Here is a 24,304-nt window from a genome sequence, read left to right as displayed (position 1 = left end):
AAACGCGGGCAGTTTTGTCGCGCATAATGAGGAAGAAGGAGGTGGGGGGACGCTGAAGATGCGAGGAGAGGGGACGTGGCCCGGGAAGCGCTGCTGAAGCAGGCGCCATGTTTGATGGGGGGGGGGGGGGGAGCAGGGGGCATGGCAGGCAGCGCTGGGGGCCTGGGACCTGCGGTTGTGAGACAGCAGGAGATGTACCTTTCTGTCCTTTTTTAGTGGCCCGATACCTCTTCTTTTTCTCCCCTTCTGAGCATGGTCACAGGAGGTCCTCCGTGGATAGTGGGGGGATACTGTCTCTTCCTCCATCCCGCACTGACCTGGACAGTGCAGGAGACGGTGTCGACCCCAGATCTGGGGGTAGGTCACCGCAGTGACTACCATCTCCCTCCCAGGTCGCTCTGAGGAGGGGGCTGGGGTGGGTAATAGGCAAGGACTGGCCACCGGGAATCACCCTGAGACACCGTGAGGTGACGGGATAGGTCCTGCCCAGCGGGTCCGAGAGTGGGCGATGTGGGGATAGCCACACTGCTCTCTTGGTCGCTTGTGAAATGTGTTAACAGGAGATGCAGTGTTCCCTGTTAACCCTGAAGAGCTGTATCTGAAAAATAAAGAACAAGTATTAATAAAACACAACAGGGTTGGATCTGTTAGGATCCAGTCTACCTCCTACAGACACTAAGCTTAAACTGGTGATATTGGTGCCTGTAGGCGGGTGCATACTGCAGAGGAGGAGCTATTTCTTTTTTTTTTTGCCTAGTGTCAACCTCCTAGCGACAGCAGCATACACCCATGGTCCTGTGTCCCCCAATGAAGCGATAAAGTTATTTTCAACAAGAACTTTCGAGCTGGCCCTTGCAGTATTTTCCTAATAGCCATTTTCTAGTTTGAGAGGATTGCTTACCTTGAATGCTTAGACTTTCCGTTTGAAAAACTTTTTGCAGAGGGGGGAAATAAATGACGAGTAACTGCCCCATTATGGATCCGAGCACAGCGTAGCAGAACATCTTGTTACTGCACAAACCAATCTCAAAGACAGACTTGGTCTGTAACAAAAAATAAATAAAACCACTCAGACTGCTAAAATTAACAAGTCGTATAAAGTAATTTATTGTCCAATTACATTGTTGACTCCTGAGTTACCTTAAATGTTGCAGTTACCACTTTAAACGACGACTTTCACTGTTTGAGATACAATCTGCAGATTACATTATGGTCTCATGGGAGAAACTCAATGAAATGCAGATTTGTTTTGTTTTTGTTAGTGTCCATGTAAGTCATATTAAGGTAAATTTATTCACAGCATAAAACCTACTAAAGCTGTAGCCCAAAAATTTACAATGAAAGATTCAGGTGTTATGCATATACCCCAAGATCTCCTTTTCCAGCACAATGCGTCTGAAAACCACTGTAAAACATGAACATAATACACAGCAATGTCACAACACTGCGGTGCATGTATGCAGTCTTTTTTTTTTTTTTCTTAACTGCTTTGGGGTTTCAGAGACTGTAAAGCTCTTAAAAGTATCAGCATGTCATTGTTTGAATATAAATAGAAGAATTCCACAGTTTAACAGAAACTGGAGAATAAGAGTTAAAGAAACCACACTTTCCAGGTCAAACGTTTTAATGTATGCTGTTAACCCCTTCCTGCAGCAGCTAATTTTTTTTTGCTTTCGTTGGCTCTCTTGGAAGATGCGAGTGAACAAAGTTTTTATTTCCTGAACATAGCTTGATTTTTTGCAGGACTTATTGTAGGTTTGAATACCGCCAATTAATTTACCATGGAGTGTAAAAGTCCATTGGAGGAGATGCAAATTAGTGCGATAACAGATATACCCAAAAGAAAATAAATGACAGATCAATTGCAAGGCTCAATTGATGGCTCTCAGAATATAGTGACTGTGTGTGTGTGTGTGTGTGTGTGTGTGTGTGTGTGTGTGTGTGTGTGTGTGTGTGTGTGTGTGTGTGTGTGTGTGTGTGTGTGCCACAACTAACACATCCTAAATCTGAATGAATGAAATATTATCATAATGTACAAAGTTAAATGTTCTGACAACAAAATCACACAAAAATCATCAATTGAAATCAAATTTATTAACCAATGGAGGCCTGGATTTGGAGTCACCCCCAAAATTAAAGTGGAAAAACACACTACAGGCTAATCCAACTTTGATGTAATGTCCTTAAAACAAGTCAAAATGAGGCTCAGTATTGTGTGTGGCCTCCACGTGCCTGTATGACCTCCCTACAACGCCTGGACATGCTCCTGATGAGGTTGCGGATGGTCTCCTGTGGGATCTCATCCCAGACCTGGACTAAAGCATCCGCCAACTCCTGGACAGTCTGTGGTGCAACGTGACATTGGTGGATGGAGCGACACATGATGTCCCAGATGTGCTCAATCGGATTCAGGTCTGGGGAACGGGCGGGCCAGTCCATAGCTTCAATGCCTTCATCTTGCAGGAACTGCTGACACACTCCAGCCACATGAGGTCTGGCATTGTCCTGCATTAGGAGGAACCCAGGGCCAACCGCACCAGCATATGGTCTCACAAGGGGTCTGAGGATCTCATCTCGGTACCTAATGGCAGTCAGGCTACCTCTGGCGAGCACATGGAGGGCTGTGTGGCCCTCCAAAGAAATGCCACCTCACACCATTACTGACCCACTGCCAAACTGGTCATGCTGAAGAATGTTGCAGGCAGCAGATCCCTCTCCACGGCATCTCCAGACTCTGAACCTGCTTTAATTTGTGAAGAGCACAGGGCGCCAGTGGCGACTTTGCCAATCCTGGCATTCTATGGCAAAAGCCAAGCGTCCTGCACGGTGTTGGGCTGTGAGCACAACCCCCATCTATGAACGTCGGGCCCTCATACCACCCTCATGGAGTCAGATTCTAACCGTTTGTGCAGACACATGCACATTTGTGGCCTGCTGGAGGTCATTTTGCAGGGCTCTGGCAATGCTCCTCCTGTTCCTCCTTGCACAAAGGCGGAGGTAGCGGTCCTGCTGCTGGGTTGTTGCCCTCCTACGGCCCCCTCCAGGTCTTCTGGTGTACTGGCCTGTCTCCTGGTAGCGCCTCCAGCCTCTGGACACTACGCTGACAGACACAGCAAACCTTCTTGCCACAGCTCGCATTGATGCGCCATCCTGGATGAGCTGCACTACCTGAGCAACTTCTGTGGGTTGTAGAGTCCGTCTCATGCTACCATGAGTGTGAAAGCACAACCAACATTCAAAAGTGACCAAAACATCAGCCAGAAAGCATTGGTACTGAGATGTGGTCTGTGGTCCCCACCTGCAGGACCGCTCCTTTGAGTGGGTCTTGATAATTGCCAATAATTTCCATCTATTGTCTATTCCATTTGCACAACAGCATGTGAAATTGATTGTCAATCAGTGTTGCTTCCTAAGTGGACAGTTTGATTTCACAGAAGTTTGTTTTCCTTGGAGTTATATTCTGTTTAAGTGTTCCCTTTATTTTTTTGAGCAGTGTATATATTACACATATGCACACAAGTTTCTGTCTTTTAGGAAGAAAAGAAAGCTATATGTTTGGTTTGTGTCACTATATTCCAAGAGCCATAATTTTGTATATTTTTCCATCAGTTGAATCATGCAATAGGCTTTTTTTTTAACGAGGCAAGTCGATAACTTGCATTGCATTTTATTTATGCAGTTATTGCTGTATATTGTAATATGATTGCCTTGAAACCTTGCCTATGACAAACACAGGGAGCTTCAGAATGTCAGTGATGTGTTAAAGAAATGATTCAAGACTCCAGAAATGGGGGGGGGGCAGCACTGGCTTTGGTATTGCAGCTCAGCCACTATTCAACAATCCTTACCCATATTACCCCGTTAAAGCAGTATTAGACTCGGTGTCCCTTACATCATTACAATTCAGTTGTCTAACCTGTGATCTGGAGCTTAAAGCGTTGAACATGTCGAAAAACACGAAGCAGGTGAAGGTCATTGTTGTGTCTCGTGGAGTAATGACATTATCCCGAAGCTGAAAAATAAAACCAGAGCAGACATTACATAACTACCACCTAGAGCTGCACCGGCCTGAACATACTTAACACTATGGTAATACTTGTGTGCACTTTGTCATACTGGTGATGTGTGTTATGCCGATTAACAAAACGCAGAATTAACCCTCTAAAGGTAATTTATAATCAGATAATGACCTACACTTTGCGTGTTTGATGTTTTTTTTGTTCTATTGTTGCCAATTTTATTTCATATCAATCTGTATTAAAAAAAAACAAAATTTGGGCTATTTTAGACTAACTTACTTTCCTTTCAGGAAGAGTTTTCAGCAGGCTCCTTATCAGCAGAGGCCATTTTAAAATGACAGCTAAAACCTCCAATCTAGATCCACCAGTCACAGCTGACCCTACTCCCCCTCCCTTCATAATGACCTTAGCAGATGCTCATTGGATGCTTCAATAAAAAAATGACAGTCTGAGTCTCTGCATTGCTGCTAATGTGCATGTGACTTGACTTTCCAAAATGAAGAGGAAGTCAGACTCCTGTTAGCTCCTGTTGAAAGGATTTTTACTTTTAATACAAACGGACATTGGAGGGTGGCAAAAAAAAAAAACACTTCTTTAAAGCAGGGTTCCCCAACTCCAGTCCTCAAGGCCCACCAACAGGTCATGTTTTCAGGATTTCCTTAGTATTGCACAGGTGATGCAATTATCACCTGTGTAGGTGATGCAATTATCACCTGTGTAATACTAAGGAAATCCTGGAAACATGATCTGTTGGTGGGCCTTGAGGACTGGAGTTGGGGAACCCTGCTTTAAAGAATTAGGCCATTATTTGATGACACACTACTTTAAAAGGACCTGCCTACAATTGTTCTTAGAAAGGGCTAGTCCTGCCAAGCACAATCCCACATCAAAAAGAGTGAGTGGGGCAAGGGAGGTCACTTTTGCGGCTATCTGATGGAGAGGGTATAATCAGTGGTCAAATCGTGCATTCTAATGAATGAACTAAGAGACACTTCTTATAAGAGGTACAATTTACTTTTTCTTTGAATTAACCGTACTCCAAAAAGGTAAAAAAATAATATATAAACATATCTATCACACACACTTCTTTTTTGAACAAAAATCATAAATTATTAAGTAGTTTGATACATACAATGTAACCTAAAGCGCACTACATACCTCCCTCCAGAAAACAAACAGCGTGCCACATACTATGATGATGGAGGAAATGAGAATTTTGATAATCAGGTTCTTGGTGAGAATGCTATCTTTCAAGTTTCTTGGTGGTTTTCTTATAACATCTTTATCCACTGGCTCCACTCCAAGGCTGATATATAAATAAAAAAAAAAGAAGAGGGAATGAACATACTGTGCCTTTAAAATGAGGGTTATACGTCTAGAACCTGATGAAGATCCTCATGGCACAGGATCAAAAACACATTTGTTCAAATAGGTCATTTATTTTATGCCAACGTCTTTACTTTCTGAATTAAGTATTTACAAGTGATGAGCGATCGTGCTCGGATAACGTGCTATCCGAGTATGCTCGGTGTTATCAGAGTATCTTCGGCGTGCTCGGCTAATAGGTTTGTTTCCCTGCGGCTGCATGTTTTGCGGCGGTAGACAGACGCTACACATGCAGGGATTGCCGGTTCATTAGGCCGCAGGGAGACAAACATTAGCAGAGCACGGTGAAGGTACTCGGATAACACCGAGCATGCTTGGATAGCACGTTATCAGAGTATGTTCGCTCAACACTAGTGCTTACAAATACAATAGTGGTTTTCTGGTAATGGACAGAGGAAAAATCTGTTCTACACGAGACCGCACTGACCAACAATCCCATTTTTGCCTGGATATTTCATTTCCAGTTGTTTAAGAGCTCATGCAGACATCCGTGCAAATCGGTAAGAGGAGGGACTGGCCGCAGATCTCCCAACCTGAATGTGAATGCCTCATAGAAATATATAAAGCCGTTACGCTAGGGTCAGGAGAACCGCGACCAGCTCGTGAGATCAGACCGAAATCCACGGATGCCTGCAGGAACCCCAGCACCAATATTCTGGCAAAACCACTTTGAGGATTCAGGCCCTTAGACTGTACTAAATTTTTAAGATGCACCATATTTCTCAAACAGCATGAACCACTTTCATAGAAGGGCCACCTCTTAATATTGTCTAGCATTGATAAATGTGCAGTTCTGTCTCTTCTCCAACACTTAAGGCCCCGTCACACTTAGCGACGCTGCAGCGATCCAGACAACGATACGACCTGTCAGGGATCGTTGCTGCGTCGCTATGTGGTCACTGGTGAGCTGTCAAACAGGCAGGCTCACCAACGATCAGGGGAGCAGCGACATCGTGGGAAGAATCTTTCCACGATGTCCTGCTCCTGGTTACCAGCCTGCTGAAGCAGGAGCAGGCTGGTAACCATGATAAACATCGGGTTACTAGGGGCACACGCGCACCTAGTAATCCGTTGTTTATCATGGTTACCACTCTGCTACGGTGAGTGGGAGGTTACCGCTCACTTTAGCAGGCTCGTAACCATGATAAACAACGGGTTACTAGGTGCGCGTGTGCCCCTAGTAACCCGATGTTTATCATGGTTACCAGCCTGATCGCTGCTCCCGCTGGTCACACACAGCGATGTGTGCTGACCAGCGGGAGAGCAACGACCAAAAAATGGTCCAGGACACTTTGCAGCGATCAGCAACCTCACAGCAGGGGCCTGATCGTTGCAAAGTGTCACACATAGCGACATCGCTGGTGAGGTCGCTGTTGCGTCACCAAAACCGTGACACAGCAGCGATCTCGCTAGCGATCTCGCTATGTGAGACGGGGGCTTTAGACTTGCAGCTTGAGGTTCGGCTCCTTATCTGGCAGCATTACATGCTTTTTACACTGTATAGTTCCCTGGTTTGTCTCTGCTGCCTTTGTGTGTTCTTTACCTTTGAGCAGGAGGGCCATCCATAATTATGTTGATCCACAAAATCTGCATGGCATTTAAAGGATTTGGAAAGTTCATCAATGTAGCAAGGGATATTAAAGTCAATGCTGCAATGCTCCTAAAGATATAAGCAAAAGATGTAATGAAACACCATGAACTAATGTTGTACAGAGGATTAAACAGAAGTCCATAAGATCTAAGAATGTGACACTATATGCTCCTGGTCATTTACCCTGTACCTATAGTTCCCGAAAACAAAGAAGTCTCTCCCCTCTTGGGCATCTGTAGTCGTGTACTTAATGTAGTGCTGTCAGAAATGTGCGTAACCTGCATGTTTGTTTTTTCCTTCCGAGTTTCTGTAAATGTACAGGACGTTATCGCTCTCCATTGTTATTTAATCCATGCTTCTCCGCCTCACTGAAAAGGCTGTCTTAGGCTATGTTCACACATCATGTTTTTTTTATGCATTTTTTATGCAAATTTTCAGCTGTGTTTTACAGTAACAGCTAAGTCTATGAGATTCCAGAAATCTCATGCACACATCATGTTTTTTTTTTTTTCAGGATTTTGTGCTTTGCATGTTTTTTTTTTTTTTTTGCAAAATAGAGCATGTCACTTCTTTCAGCGTTTTTTCACCCATTGGAAGAAATGGGTGGTGAAAAAAATGCATAAAAAACGCAGGTGTCAGGTTTTTAGCGTTTTTGGTTTTAAAACCAGAATGAGATTTTTTTTTCCCACTGAACTTCATGTACATGCATATAAGAGACAAAAAACGCTGGAAAAAAAAGCAAAAAAATCCTGAACAACCTCCGGGCAAGAGATCACGTTTTGATGCAGAAAAAAAAAAAAAACCGCTGAAAAAAACATGGTGTGAACACAGCCTAACAGGAGTCATTTAATCAACTCTTTTCAGGACTGAACAGCTGTTTTGTCTCCTGGGGTCCTGCTTGCCAAGCGGCGGTGTGCTCGTTAAAGGGACTGTCAGCACAAAATGACTGTTCAGATTAAGTCCCTCCTCTCAGTGCTTCACAGCAGGGTCAATCATTTATATTCACCTTCCCACCTGCTTGGTTTCCCTCAATCTCCACCCCCTCTTCTGTGGTTGACAGCTCTTGCTTCAATGGGCCAGAGAAGAGCGGAGATAGATGGAAACCAAGCAGGTGGCACTTAAGTGATGGTGCCTGCCATGATGCACCAAGTGCCTGTACTTGGTTTCAACAGTCATTTTGTGCTGACACGGTCCCTTAAAGATTGACCGTTTGGCATGGTCGCACTGCTGGTCTAAACAATGCACTCTCCCATGCAGCAAGCAGAGGTAGTTTTGCTTCTGCAACATTGGAGGAGTGCAGGGCACTGAATCGAGCTGGATCTAGCAATCTGGACAGCTTCAGAGCAGCACTTACAAGCTTAATAGCAAAGAGCTTTTAAGCGCTGCACTCCTTTATTACAAGATAGCCTATAAAATTGAAAATTTGCATCCGTTCTAAAAGAACGGAGAGAATTTTTTCAATTTTACTCAATTAAGACGTTCAGACAACTCCTTTAATCATTTTACAATAGATGGTGGTTTTTGAACATTTGTCAGAGACCACGGGCACGTAGGGAAATTGCATTCTTGCAAAAGCGCAGCCACATTAGTTATCACCCTTACATTAGCTTGTAGGCATGTGACAACAGCATATAACGACATAGTTTTTTGTGAACTGCTACTACAAGTGAGAATGAATTGATTGTGGAACCCAAGTGTGGGATTATATTTACAGGATTCGACAAAGATGTTCTTAAACATCCTTAGAGTCTGCAGCGGCCCAGAGATCGCGCAGCTGTGGAGCGGGGAGCCAACATCAACGACAAAGATGAAGCTGTGTGTGCAGATCATGAAGCAGCCATTACTCTTACTGGTTCACAGCAGACCCAGAGTGGCTCTAAAGTGTATCTCAGGAAGCTGTATGCCCCTCTAACTGGGAAAATCAGCAATAAAAATTAAATTAAAACAAACATTGGAATGCTCCCAAAAGGTCTTTTTTTACCTTATGAGGAGCACAATGTTTAAAATACAAAATCAAACCTAAACCAAAAAAGCAGCAGCTGGCTAAAACTGCAGCTTAAAGTTCCACCCCTGACAATACAGAACTATCATATATATTCCTCATATAAACAAAACATATTTTAGTGGAACTTTATGCTATAAAAAAATAAATAAAAATGATTTGTTTTTTAGATTTTTGTGGGGGTGCAAGCCCCCAGAAGTTCAGAGAAACATGCTTTGTCCTTACAGGTCTCACAGGAGAGACAGTCCAGCTCTCACCTCTGCAGCTATTGTGTAGTATAGAGCAATGCTGAGTGAAATTACAAATACTTCCAGATCTCTTTTCACAGCAGTCAGGATGGGGGAAGGAACACACAGCAGAGTTGAGTGTGATTACAAACACCTCTGCTACTCTCTTCCTGCAGCTCGGCCCCTCTCCAATTACTATCGTGAGAGAACATTTGGAAGTGTTTGTAACCACACTCCGCTCTGCTTTATACCATACAACAGCAGCAGAGGTCAGGCCTGCCTATCATTACATCTCATAGGAGAAAGTATTTTCTTCTAACCTTCTCAGCTCATTTTGCCCTGCATGAGACCTCCTATTTATGAATGGACAGTCATTCAGGTGACAAAGAACACTCCCACAGAGAATCTCTGATAACGCCCTGTTCAGCTCATCATGAATTATAATCTAAACCTTACAAGTCAATATCTCTGCAACAGGGATGAGAAAAATAAAAAACACATTTTATTCAGCTGTGCAGCCACTATTCTATGATACGGCCAGTCCAACATGCTCCAACTGGTGAAAGATCCTTTTTGAGCTGTACTGCATAAAGACGAGTGCTTTCCTCCCTATATTTGGCTGGATATACATGCCTTTGGACTGTAAATGGTTTGCTACCTTACACGTATCATGGATAACATTACTCTCCCTAGAGCTTGCTCAACTTACGTGCTAAGCTGGAAGCGAACAAAATTTTTAATGTTGTTGTAGATTCCTTTCCCCTCTTCAATCGCGGACCTGAAATAGAAATCATTTCACATCCTGTTTAGTCTCAGGCGATGATCTTGTAAAGTGCAAATGAAAAGGTCTCAATGACGGGCTAACGGACATGACCAAAAAAAAGCTCTACCTGAAACTAAACCTGTCCTAGCAATAGCAGCATTTCAGTAATAGCATACAGTACTTCTGAGTAATGAATCCTGGCCGGCAGCTCGGTTAGTATCACGACATCCGGAATGCTCAGGTACATTTTATACATCGTTAACTAGATTAGCTGCATTGAACGTCTAGAGTCACTAACCAAGTAACCACTATTCTTGCGGTACCAGAAAATAAGTGATACTTACAGAATCAGATAAATGTGACGTCCGCACCAGCAGATAATATAATGCTTTACATTTAAATGCAATCAACATGGTCTGAAATGCTACGATCTGTACATTATATGTGTGCTCTAAAGGCGAGTAAAACAGATTGAAAAATACATATTAAGCATTAAAATTGAGAGAACCGCCAAATGTTCAATTTTCCAAGAATTTTCATAATGGATTCACATAGGACTCACATAATTGTATGAAAATCATCCTCCACCAGGATCATGTCAGCTGCCTCTTTACAGACATCCGTTCCAGTCTTGCCCATGGCAACCCCAATGTCTGCAGCTTTCAAGGCAACTGCGTCGTTCACACCATCTCCCGTCATTGCTACAACGGCACCAATGTTCTGCAAGCTCTGAAGTAAACAGAATTTCATTTACATTGATTACTGACCTGAAAGTGGTTCCTCGGGCATTTGTGACTGATGATCTATCTTTAGGATAAGTCATTAATATCAGAACATTGAGGCTGTGTGCCCACGATGCAGATTTAATGCATTTCAAAACGCATTAAAATAGCTTAAGATGTCTGCCATGTTTCCCAATGATAATCCGCATGTGCTGTGCACATGCTGCGGAAACTTCAGCTGCGGATTATCATTGTGGAAAAATCTGCAGCACAACCAATTTGGGCGTGATTTCGCGGCGAAATCACGCCCATAGACTTGCATTGAACCGCATAACATCCGCATGTATACATGCGGATATTATGCGGTTCAATGCACGGATGGTACCCGGGTCAGGAGAAGAGGAGACTCTCATCCGACCCGGGTACCATCGTACCTGCAAGTTAAAAAGAATTATAAAATTTAAAAATAAAAAAAAATATTCATACTCGCCTCTCCGGCAGCGATCATCTCTCCTCGGCAGCCCCCGATGTTCTGCCAGGACCTGCGGTGACGTCATTTAGTCAGCTGATGTTCACGCGACCGCTGACGTCAGCGGTCAGGTGAGGGTCGCGTGACCATCAGCTGATTAAATGAAGTCACCGCAGGTCCTGCCAGTACACCGCGGTCCGCCGAGGAGAGAGGATCGCCGCCGGAGAGGTGAGTATAAGGTTTTTATTTTTCTTTTTAACTTTTTAATTCTTTTTATTTACACTAGATGCACGAATTGAAGCAGAAATCTCCTCATAAGTTGGTCACACAACATAAATCCATGCCAGTTGCATGGATTTATATTGTGTGACCAACTTGTCAAGCACTTTCCAAGTGATGCTAAAATCGCTTGGAAAACCGCTTGAAAAAAACGCATGCATAAAAGCATGAAAAAATGCTTGAAAAACACATGTAAAATCCACATGCCTTTTTTCTGCCAAGGAGATGCAGAAATGCTCAGGAAATTTCTGCTTCAAATCTGCATCGTGGGAACATTCCCTGCAGGTCCAACACCGGACACCCCCACCAATCAACTGCTAGGATCTGATCTGCAGTACCCAACTGCAATACATTGAGCAGAGCAGCACAATGCAGCCGCATTCAAGGTTTCCATCAGGTCATCATCAAGGGTAGAAACTTGTGATTGTTGAGTGTGTCAAGTGTTGCATCCCCACCGATCGGACACTGATAACCCATTTTAGGGTTGGATTCACAGAAAACCTGTCCCTCTGATAGAATACAGCAGTGAATGTTAACCTATACAATTAACCCCTACCCAACACTGCTATTTTCGGTTTCTTTCTCTCCTTCTTCCAAAAGTCACAACTTCTTTATTTTTCTGTTGACACTGAGGGCTTATTTTTTGCAGGACATCTTGTACTTTTAAATGACACCATTCATTTTATCATGTGATGTAATGAAAAGCGTGAAGAAATTTTTTAAGTGTGGCAAAATTGCAAAAAAAGTGCAATTTGACAATGGTTTTTTGTATTTTCTATTTACAGTTTTGACTATACAGAAAAAATGACCTGGTAATATAATTCTATAGGTCAGTACGATTACGGAGATATCAAACATGAATAACTTTTTTTTTTTTTTTTTTTAATTTAAGTGGTGGAAAAAAAAAGCCCAAAAAATACAGAAATTTGTAAAAGAGAAAAAAATTTGCTTGTGTTATTGTCTGAAACTCAAACTGTTTCTTTTTCAGGCTATGGAGCTATGCGAGGGCTTGTTGTTTTACAAGTAGTATACCTACATACAGTGGAGAAAATAAGAATTTGATACACTGATGATTTTGCAAGTTTTCCCACCTACAAAGAATGGAGAGGTCTGTAATTTTTACCGTAGGTACACTTTAATCTAGCTTGGTTTGTTTTCCCCACTGTATAGTAATACTTTTTTTTTTTTTTTTTTTTTTAAGTACATAGGCCAGATTTAGAGATATTGGATTTTTGCACAAAAAGGCTAGTAAAAAAGCCAACCTCACAAGGCGAAAGAGAAAGACATCTGTGCTTTATAAAAATTTTCTTCTGAGCCAAAGTCTTCCGTAGGCAAATCCCTGAAATATACATTAAAAAGACACCAACTTACCTTTACAATTTTTAACTTGTGCCTTGGACTGGCTCGGTAAAACACGGATACCTTGAATATACAATTAAAATGGAGCTGATTACACAATAAGATGAATACAAGAAAGAAAAAAAAAAACACATATAGAACAGAATTGTAGATCTCATGTAATGTGACACAATCACAATGAAGGCTTACGGACCTTAGGTACCATCTGGGACAGCTGCTGAATGTCCATTGTATCCACCTCCTCGCCAGAAAGCGACTGCAGGCCGTTCGAATAGAAGCCAAGACGACTAGCTGTGTGGAGGAATATGTATAGGGCCATCACAATGAGAAACATGAAAATGAGCGCGTGCTTACAGAAGATTTCTGGTTCTGTCTTGTAAGTGCTTTAAATATCAACAGATTTCTAGAGCGTGCTTGGTTGGCCAAGGCGCAACGGGTGGTTTCGACCACAATTCTTTTCATAAATAATACAGTGGCCATTACTATGCAGGCCACCTGGCCTATCAGGCCATGGCAGGGATTCAGAAATAGAGCTTTCAACACAAACAGAGGTTAGTCAGTGTTAGGAAGGAATGCCAAAAATCTCTTTAAAGGGGGTTGCCCCCTTTCAAGACACTTTTGCGCATTTGCTCAGTTACTTGTTAAAAAAAAGAAACTAAGCATTACTTACCCTCCCAAAGTCCAGCGCTGTGTTGCCCCAATCTTTGTTTAGCTGCAGAGGGGACATCAAGTTGACAGAGCTGCAGCCAATCACTGTGCAGTCGCTGCGAATGTAAAAGGCACGAGCTGCTGAGCGATTCCTGCAGCGCTGTCAATGTGATATCACCACTGCAGCCAGAGAATGGGGCAGCGGTGGAAACACAGCGCTGAACCCCGGGAGAGTAAGTAAAGCTTAATTTGCTTTTTTTTTTTTTTTTTTTTTTTTTAACAATTACTGTGTAAACGACCCCTTCAAGCCAGGCGTTTTAAACATTTTATTTATTCCTAGATTTGCAGTCAGTCACCACCTCATATTGCCCTCCTGTTTAATTTCCAATAACATATAGCTAACAAGCTTGCAGAGTTTTTCACTCGAGTATTGCCAGACCTACTGACAGTCTATAGACAGACGTCCTGTGTTAATGAATTAAACAAACAGGCAACATTTGTCTGCAACCCAAACAAATCCGGGATCGTGCAGGATGGAACTAATAAAGCAAGGCGACGCGTCCATGAGGCTCGATCAGTAGATGAAAGTGTGAATAATTCTACCAGCATTAGAGGAGGCAGGCCGGGAGGGAGAAGCCATTTAATCCACTAAAGTAAAATGGAGTTTTAATGAGAAAAATGCACTTGATAATTCAAGTGGAAAGTGAGTGAAGCAGAAATCGTTTTCTGTGAAAAAAGCTCTTATTAGGACGCCACATGCTCATTTTATTGTATGTATTTTAACAGGCCAATCGACCTTGGCGAGTCAAGCGATGTAAAAGCACTTAATGAAAGAGGGAGCTTTCAGTAAATTATACCACTTAACGCATCTCCATAACTTAAGGACACAGGTCAGAAAAAAAATAGCCAGCCGGCATCTTAACATTACTACTACTCGGAGGACATCTATGGAAGAAATCACATGGAGCCAAGTCCAAGAGTCGCAATATTTCACAGTATCCACATTTAGTTTGTTTCCATACCAATGGCCACGGCTGTTTCTTGGGAATCCCCAGTGATCATTTTAATTGAGACACCAGAGCGAATAAGGGTAGTGACCGCTTCCTTTACACCGGTTCGAGGAGGGTCGATTATTCCCACCAAGCCCAAAAATGTAAGCTGTCCCAACTCTGGACCAGATGCCAGTGCAATAACTGCAAGGAAAGATACGGATTAAGAATATTAGGGAAATGATGGAGACAGATTTTATAAAATATTCCTTATTAAAAATATCCTAGCGTCTTAAAAGGTGCTATCCAGGACAATTTTATTTTTTTACTACGGGTCTAAACACTAAAAAAGGTAGTTGTTAACTACCTGTCTGTTCTACCCGGCGGCGGCTCAAAGCGGTCACCGACTGCTCCTGAAGGCGATTCAGCTGCTCCATGTCCACTAAGTAGCTTTTCTTCTTCCAGGCTGTTCTGTCGACAGGGTGTGACTGCTGACGTCATGCTGATTGACCGTCAGCTTCTCACAGTTATGCAGGAGCCGGCTGTCAATCAGCAGGACATTGGCAGGCATGCCCCAGCAAAAAATCAGCGCAGAAGAGAAGCCGCAGCTCTGTTGACGTGATGTCAGAGGAAGAAGCTGAATCGCAGGCAGGAGTGGTCTGTGACCGGAAGAGATCGCACTGGGCACAACAGGCAGCTGGTTTGCAACTACCTTCCTGTTAGTTCTTAGGACCATAGTAAAAAAAAAAAATTGAATAGTCCCGGATAACCCATTTAAGTCTACAGCATCTCTGCAGACCTATGTGTCTTTATGGTTACAGACTAGAAACAATCTTTGCTTTTTGATCTGACAGTCAAAAGAATGTCATCTCTCTCCAACTACTAATAAAAATATAATAATAATAATAATAATAATAATAATAATAATAATAATAATATGGCAGGCAAAACAAGAAGTAGAGGACAGATGGAAGGCAACATGAATATGGCATCTGACTACACAGCGTTTGTTTGTAGTCTGTTACCATGGAGAACATGCAGGTCGTCATAAAATATGTAGATATTAAGTGGTGGATATGGTCATCAACACTATACATAAAGCTGCATCAGATCTAACTTTAGATCTACTAGAACAATTATAGAAAGGGGAGATTTAGAAAAGTCTAAGGGCCTGTTAAAATGTAGCATATACATTGAGAAACCTTCTCATCGGCCATGCTAAACAGGTCCATAAAACTCCAGCCAGATGGAGGTGAAAAGTGTCCATATGGCCTCTGTCTTGCTGTCACAGAGCTGTATACTTAAAGTGTACATGGTGTACTTTTTTTTATTTATTTAACATGGTAACCTGTGGGTGATGGAAGCCACTGTGTAGCATTCATCAAATGGATAAGACGTGGCGTTAATGAGTTTGATGATTTAGCCGTTTGAGGGATGAAATAGGTGGCATCACACACGTGCCATCAACAGCAGCATCGTTACCTATAGGCCTTTAGTGTCCTTTCAAAGGATACATCATAAACAGCTGATAACGTGTCTTAGCTTGATGCCATTTTCACCTACGAGTGATACATGGCAAGAAAAATGTTGCGGTGACAACGCCTTACCTCGCAGGCCTGCGGTGCCCATGTATGCCGTCTCCTGATGGTACAGCTCTTTTTGCTGCTGAGTGAGCGGTAAATTGTGGCCTTTGCTGTTGTACGTTGTGCAATATCGAACCACTTGCTCATAGGCCCCTTTCATATAGCAAATCTCCACCTTATCCTGGAAACAATGACAATAAAGCACTTTGTATTTAACACAGTGGACACAGCAGTTTTAGATGCACGCTGGCAGTTCACATGGCTTATTTTGTTACACGCAATAATTTTAGTATCCTCCCCCTTTTAGCAAAGTAGAACTTTTTTTTTTCTTTTTTAATAGATTAAAAGGGGTTGTTGTCCAGGCGTCTAATTTTGATGACCCATCATTAGTATTGGTCATTGCTATTATATCGCTGGGGGTCCGACATCAGGTCTTACCACCAATCAGCAGCAGTCTAATGAGCAGTGCCGCTGTTGAGAACTCCATATTAGCTCCTATTCAATAGAACAGGTCATCTACATCAGCTGTATGGACAGCCCCTTTAAGTAGAGTAGACCTGTAACTTTATGCCTGTGTAGTCATCACTCCCTGGAGCACTCCAGCTGCATAGTAAGAAAACTGAATATCGCACCGTTTACACAAACTTGCATAGGTTTTTTTTATCCTAGGCTTTATTGAGCAAGTCTAGGGGAGTGGGATTTACAAAAAAAGTTACCCCAAATTTTAATCTGAACATCTTCTGCTGTCATCAAGCCAAGCACAGTACGTGGGGCAGCTTTATTCAAAGGTTCTTCTGCCGGGAAATAGCCACATACCTGCTGAGTTCTGTGCACACACTTCACAGCCATCCACTTCTGTTCGGAGCTGAATGGGTATTCTGCCTTCCGAATATAGTCATGCCGCAGCCCCTCAAGGCCCATCTACAAGTAATGCCTTAGTTATTCAAATGGCCATAATACAATGTGAAAATGCATTAAGGTCATGCATTGTATAGTTATTGCCTTGCAGGACTGAGATTCATTTTGCCTGTACCACAGACAGATTTCCTATAGGTGTTTCCCAACTAACTGGTTGTCAGATGTAATCCTATAGCGGCAGAGGCAGTGGGGGAGGGGCATTCCTAATGTCTGCCAAACTGCATACCACCAAATCAGAGGGGAGCTACTGGACACATGGCAGGCACAGAGCATGCTGGGAAGTGAGGCAGAGAATTTCCAGCCCCTATAGTACTGGCAGAATGATCATGAAAAAGTTTCACACATATACAGTGGTATGAAAAAGTGTTTGCCCCTTTCAGGATTTTTTATTCTTTTGCACATTTGTTAAATGTTTCAGATCACAAAACAAATTTAAATATTAGACAAAGAACACAAGTAACCACAAAATGCAGTTTTTAAATGAAGGTCTTTATTAATAAGGGAAAAAGAAATCCAAACCTACAGGGCCCTGTTGGAAAAAGTGATTGCCCCCAAGCCGAATAACTGGTTGGGCTACCCTTAGCAGCAACAAATGCAATCAAGCGTTTGCGATAACTGGCAATGAGTCTTTTACAACGCTCTGGAGGAATTTTGCCCACTCATCTTTGCAAAATTGTTGTAATTCAGCCACATTAGAGGATTTCTGAGCATGAACCGCCTTTTTAAGGTCATGCTACAGCATCTCAATCGGATTAAGGTCAGTACTCTGACTAGGCCATTTCAAAGTCTTAATTTTGTTTTTATTAAGACTTTCAGAGGTGGACTTGCTGGTGTGTTTTGGAACATTGTCCTGCTGCATAACCCAAGTGCGCTTCAGCTTGAGGTCATGAACAAATGGCCGGACATTCTCCTTCAGGATTTTTTGGTGGAGAGCAGAATTCATGGTTCCATTTACCAAAGCAAGTCTTCCAGGTCCTGAAGCAGCAAAACAACCCAAGACCATCACACTACCACCACCATATTTTACTGTTCTGATGTTCCTTTTATGAAATGCTGTGTTACTTCTATGCCAGATGTAATGGGACATACACCTTCCAAAAAGTTCAACTTTTGTCTCGTCAGTCCACAGAGAATTCTGCCAAAAGCCTTGGTGATCACCAAGATGTTTTCTGGCAAACCTGAGACGAGCCTTTATGTTTTTGCTCAGCAGTGGTTTTCGTCTTGGAACTCTGCCATGCATGCCAGTTTTGCCCAGTCTCTTTCTTATGGTAGAGTCACGAACACTGACCTTAACTAAGGCACGTGAGGCCTGCAGTTCTTTATGCGTTGTTGTGGGGTGTTTTGTGACCTCTTGGATGAGTCGTCGCTTCGCACTTGGGGTAATTTTGGGTCGGCCGGCCACTCCTGGGAAGGTTCACCAGTGTTCCATGTTTTCGCCATTTGTGGATAATGGCTCTCACTGTGGTTCACTGGAGTCCCAAAGCTTTAGAAATGGCTTTAACACCTTTTCCAGGCTGCTCTCAATTACTTTGTTTCGCACTTGTTCCTGAATTTCTTTGGATCACGACATGATGTCTAGCTTGAGGATATTTTGGTCTACTTCACTTTGTCAGGCAGGTCCTATATAAGTGATTTCTTGATAGAGAACCGGTGTGGCAATAATCAGGCCTGTGTGTGGTAGGGAAATTGAACTCAGCTTCCCAAAGATGTGAAAAACCACCACTAATTTATGTTTTAAGGGGAACGGGGTGGCAATCACTTTTTCACACAGGGCCCTGTAGGTTTGGATTTCTTTTTCCATTAATAATAAAGACCTTCATTTAAAAACTGCATCTTGTGGTTACTTGTGTTCTCTTTGTCTAATATTTAAATTTATTTTGTGATCTGAAACATTTAAGTGTGACAAACATGCAAAAGAATAAGAAATCAGGAAGGGGGCAAAGACTTTTCACACAAGTGTACATTTTACTTTTTTTAATTTGTTCATTTTTTAAAATAAAAAAACACAACAACTTTGTATAACCTTTAACCTTAAAAGAGTTAGCATTTTTGTTAAAAGTTCCAACTGGTTCAATATATATAACGGTCACTTCTGTATACAAAGAGCAATCCATACAGTAACTATGGCAAAAAAAAAGACTAAACAATATTCAGGCCAGTGGTCATAACCTGGTAGTCATACAGGAGGAGTCTTGTACACAATAGTATGGTGTACTACATGCTAGAAGGGCACTTTAATAGGAGGCAGACACTTGGATAGTCATAAGAATACATGAAAAAGAAAATTGTTTTGCACAGAAATACCATACTATATAAAAATGACACTTATTCCAATGGCCACTAGATGGCAACCATCACATTGAGCAGCCAACAGCTGGAAACAAATATACCGTAATCAGTCTGCAACCAAATTACCATCCACCCACCGTAATTACATTCACTACAGCAGATCAATATAGAGACAGATTTATGGTTTTAGGATAAGTTATTGCAGCAATATTGCTTATGGGATAACATATTCCATCCCATCACCTCACTTCAACCCACAATACTTATATGTTCAGATTTGGGTTAGGTTTGGATCAGATAAAGTAACACTTTTTGGGAGGGGGGGGCGGGACAAACATATTGATGAGGTATCCTTTTAAAATTATTCATCAATATAAGATCAGTGGGGTTGAGACACTCGGCATCTCCAAAAATCAGCTGTTCTGTACTCCAGCAGCGGCCAATGTCATCGGTGTACAAAACCAGAGCGGCGCGGCTCCACATGTTGTTTAGTATCCGCTCCTATCCATGTGAATGGGAGATAAGGTGCAGTACCCTGCAGCAGCCAATAAACAATGTACGGAGCTGGGGCATCTTTAAATCTGGGGGCCACCATAGTAGATAACAGCTGATCATGCCGTGTCGGACCCCCACTGATCTGATATTAATCACCTATCCATGGATAATATCTTAGTCCCAGACAACTCCTTTAACATGTATGCATTTTTTCCCTCCACTACCGGTAATTTTCAGATTTGAAAAAAATTTGAAAAACAAAAAAAATATGGAGAATATTCCCAGAATACTATAGGATAATAATGTATCTTATTTAGAGCCATACTCTGTTGTAAAACAATAAAACAGAGCATTCCTCACCCTCCCCGGGTCCAGTGCAGAGTCTCCATTTCTGCTCCCAGTATCAGTTTCCCTGCAGTAGTGTCGCAATGTCAACAGAGCTGCAGCCAATCACTGAGCTCAGCGAGCACAAGCTGTTGAGTTTAATGATTGGCTGCATCGCTGTCTACATGACACAACCACATAAGTTACACAGAAGTGCAGTTTAAGGACCAGGACTACTAAACACACTTATCAGCCATAGCATGAGAAATACTGACAGGTGGAGTGAATGTTACAGATTCTCAAGACAAATGACAACTTGTTAAGGGGTGCAGTATATTAGGCAGCAGGTGAACAGTTCTTAAAGTCGGAAGCCGGAAAGTGGGAAAACATTAATGATCCAAACTCTGATCAGATAGCAATTATGATGAATATACCACTCATCAGACCATCTCTACACCTATAGGTCATAAGGGTGTTCTTGATATGCAGTGCTAACACCCATCAAAAGTGGCCCAAGAAAGGACACCTGGCTAACAAGTGTCAGGGTCATGGATGCCCAAGTAAAACTATTACTGTTGATTAGTAAAGGCTAGCCCATCTGGTGTGATCCTATCGAAAGGTTAATGCAGCGCAAACTGCTGAAAACCAGTAGAAAAAAGCAATTACAATAAGATGATGAACATTAAAAGTGGACCATGGAGTTCTGGAACAAGGTGGCCTGGTCTGAGGAATCTTTCTTTCACATCATGTGGATGGCTGGGCGCATGCATGTCTACTACCTGGAGACCAGATAGAAGCAGCATAAACTAGAAGACGACGACATGTAGGCAGAGGCAATCGTGCTACAGATTATGTTCTGCTGGGAAACCCTAATTCTGACATTTATACGGATGTTACTCTGACATGTACCACCTACTTTAAGGGTTTGTACCAAGATGAGAAGTAATCCCCTATCAATAACTTACTGATCGCTGGGATCCCCTGCCATCCTGAGAACAGGACACTGAAGAGTCCCATGTGAATGGAGCATGCGCAGCACTGTGCTATTCATGGTTAATGAGCTTGCCAGAAACAGCAGAGCACTGCCCCCATTATGAATATACTGTATGACGGGGGAGTGCACATGCTCAACCTCTGTTCCATTCAAACTGGATCAGTGGGGGCCCCAATAGGCAGACCTCAAGCAATCAGGAAGTTATGAAGTATCCTATGGAAAGGGGATAACTTACAGCCATTGCAGCCATTTGGTAAATTCTAAAAAAGTTAATTTTTTTTCTCATTAACCCCTTTACAACCCAAGGTGGTTTGCACGTTAATGACCAGGCCAATTTTTACAATTCTGACCACTGTCACTTTATGAGGTAATTACTCTGGAACGCTTCAACGGATTCCCCTGATTCTGAGAATGTTTTTTCGTGACATATTGTACTTCATGATTGTGGTAAAATTTCTTCGATATCACTTGCGTTTATTTGTGAAAAAAACGGAAATTTGGCGAAAATGTTGAAAATTTTGCAATTTTCAAAATTTGAATTTTTATGCCCTTAAATCAGAGAGATATGTCACACAAAATAGTTAATAAATAACATTTCCTACATGTCTACTTTACATCAGCACAATTTTGGAACCAAAATTATTTTTTTTTATTGGGGAGCTATAAGGGTTAAAAGTTGACCAGCGATTTCTCATTTTTCCAACAAAATTTAAAAAAACATTTTTTTAGGGACCACAACACATTTGAAGTGACTTTGAGAGGTCTTTATGACAGAAAGTACCCAAAAGTGACACCATTCTAAAAACTGCACCCCTCAAGGTGCTCAAAACCACATTCATGAACTTTATTAACCCTTCAGGTGCTTCTCAGGAATTTTTGGAATGTGGAAGAAAAAAAATAACATTTAACTTTTTTCACAAAAATGTTACTTTCGACCCAATTTTTATTTTTTTTTCGCAGGGGTAACAGGAAAAAATGGACCCCAAAATTTGTTGTGCAATTTCCCCTGGGCACGCAGATACCCCATACGTGGGGAAAAAACACTATCTGGGTACACTGCAGGGTTCGGAAGGGAAGGAGAGCCATTAGACTTTTGGAATGTAAAATTTACTTGAATAATTAGCGGACGCCATGTTGCATTTGGGGAGCCCCTGATGTGCCTAAACAGTGGAAACCCCCCACAAGTGACACCATTTTGGAAACTAGACCCCTCAGGGAACTTATCTAGATGTGTGGTGAGCACCTTGAACCCTCAAGTCCTTTACAGAAGTTTATAACATAGAGCCGTGAAAATAAAAAAAAAAATTAACTTTTTCCACAAAAATGATGTTTTAGCCCCAATTTTTTTATTTCACAAGGGTAAGATGAGAAAATGGACCCCAAAAACTTTTGTGCAATTTCTCCTGCGTACGCCAATACCCCATATGTGGGGAAAATACAGTGTTTGGGCGCACGGCAGAGTTCAGAAGGGAAGGAGCACTGTGTGACTTTTTGAACGCAAAGTCGGCTGGAATCGAGAGCGGACGCCATGTTGCGTTTGGAGAGCCACTGATGTGCATAAATAGTGGAAAACCCCCCACAAGTGACCCCATTTTGGAAACTACACCCCTCAAGGATTTTATCAAGGGGTATAGTGAACATTTTGAACCCAGAGGTACAACACAGAAGTTGATAACGTTAGGTCATCAGATTGAATAAGGTGTCATTAGTCTTGAGCGCAAGTGCTCGCTACTATAGTTTGCATCGGGTACTCAGGTATGCACCATGTATCATGGGTGCTCGAGTCCCCACCCGCATGTTTCACGGTTATTAGACACCCAAAAAAAAAAACATGCGGGGATCGCTCGTGCATGGCAGGCAATCCCCGCGAGGTTTTTTTGGCCGCGAAGCATATGAGGCGGAGACTCGAGCACCCGCGATACTCAGTGCATACCCAAGCACCCGATGCAAACTCAAATAACGAGCACTTGCGCTCAACACTAGTTGATATATCGTCATTTTTTTTTTTTTTTTTTTTACTTTTGAAAAAAAACAAAAACAAACCCTAACCCTAGCACAACCCTAACCCCAACCCCAGCGTTTATTTTTTACGCCGTTCCTTGTGTGGTATAAGTGATTAGACGACTTTATTCTTCGGGTCGGTGCGACTACAGAGATACCAGAATCATATTGGGTTTTTATGATTGACAGCTGTCACACACTAAAAGACACATTTTGTAAAATCTAGTTTTTGCATCGCCATATTTTGAGAGCTATAATTGTTTCTATATTTTGGCAGACAGTCATGTGACTGCTTGTTTTTTGCGGGATGAGTTGACGTTTTTAAGGGTGTCATTTTCAGGCACGTGACATTTTTTGATTGCTTTCTATTCCGGTTTTTGGGAGGTAGAATAAACAAGCAACAATTCAGGAATTTTTATTTTGTTTTTTATTCTGCTCCGCGTGTGGTAAAATTGATATGGTAGCTTTATTCTTTGGGTCAGTACGTTTACAGCGGTACCACATTTATATAGTTTTTCTATGTTTTGGCGCTTTTACACAATAAAAGCTATTTTATAGAAAAAATTATTTTTTTGCATCGCTTTATTCTGAGAGCTATAACTTTTTTATTGTTCGGCTGATGGAGCTGTATGGCGGCTTGTTTTTTGCGGGACGAGATGACGTTTTCAGCGGTACCATTTTTATTTATATTCGTCTTTTTGATCGCGTGTTATTCCATTTTTTGTTTGGCGGTATGATGATAAAGCATTGTTTTTTGCTTCGTTTTTTATTTTTATTTTTTTACCGTGTTCACTGAAGGGGTTAACTAGTGGGACAATTTTATAGGGCACATCGTTCCGGATGCGGCAATACCAAATATATGTACTTTTATTGTTTGTTTTTGTTTTCATAATATTTATTGATTGGTACATTATATTTTTATTTTTGGTGGATTATTTTTTTTATATTTTTACAATTTTTTTTTTTTTCACTTTGACATTTTTTTTTATTTGTATACTTTGTCCCACTATGGGACTTTCACTTTTTTTATTCTGATCACCTGCATAGCATAGGGATGGGGCACCATCCCTGTGCCATGCAGGCTGTCAGCGCTGCACAGTGAGAAGATAGTTTGGTCATGTACTGCGCATGACCAAAAAATCTTCCTGCTGCCTGGTGACCCGGATGTTGTCATGACGACATTGGGTCGTCATGGCAACATCCGGGAAGCCGCGGCAGACAGCGCTGGAGGCCGGAAGAGGAGGCG

General features: G+C 42.0%; 1 protein-coding gene across 3 annotated transcripts in view; it reads right to left on the bottom strand.

Annotated features, from left to right (window-relative positions):
* The window catches only part of ATP2C1 (ATPase secretory pathway Ca2+ transporting 1), a 185,299-nt gene that overhangs the window by 6,312 nt on the left and 154,683 nt on the right, over window positions 1-24,304 (bottom strand). For all 3 annotated transcript variants that reach the window (XM_073678079.1, XM_073678078.1, XM_073678080.1), the window contains 11 exons: window positions 16,854-16,958; window positions 16,062-16,218; window positions 14,488-14,658; window positions 13,011-13,108; window positions 12,830-12,880; window positions 10,551-10,717; window positions 9,935-10,003; window positions 6,949-7,065; window positions 5,178-5,325; window positions 3,917-4,012; window positions 902-1,043 (listed from right to left, as the gene is read on the bottom strand). In XM_073678079.1, coding sequence (XP_073534180.1) covers window positions 902-1,043; window positions 3,917-4,012; window positions 5,178-5,325; window positions 6,949-7,065; window positions 9,935-10,003; window positions 10,551-10,717; window positions 12,830-12,880; window positions 13,011-13,108; window positions 14,488-14,658; window positions 16,062-16,218; window positions 16,854-16,958 — 1,321 coding nt within the window. The remainder of the gene's footprint in view (window positions 1-901; window positions 1,044-3,916; window positions 4,013-5,177; window positions 5,326-6,948; window positions 7,066-9,934; window positions 10,004-10,550; window positions 10,718-12,829; window positions 12,881-13,010; window positions 13,109-14,487; window positions 14,659-16,061; window positions 16,219-16,853; window positions 16,959-24,304) is intronic.

The sequence above is a fragment of the Phyllobates terribilis genome, unplaced genomic scaffold (genome assembly GCF_046119375.1).
Source record: "Phyllobates terribilis strain yellow unplaced genomic scaffold, ASM4611937v1 Scaffold_4__5_contigs__length_816908805, whole genome shotgun sequence".
NCBI classification, from domain to species: Eukaryota; Metazoa; Chordata; class Amphibia; order Anura; family Dendrobatidae; genus Phyllobates; species Phyllobates terribilis.
This window is presented reverse-complemented; position numbering and strand designations above follow the sequence as displayed.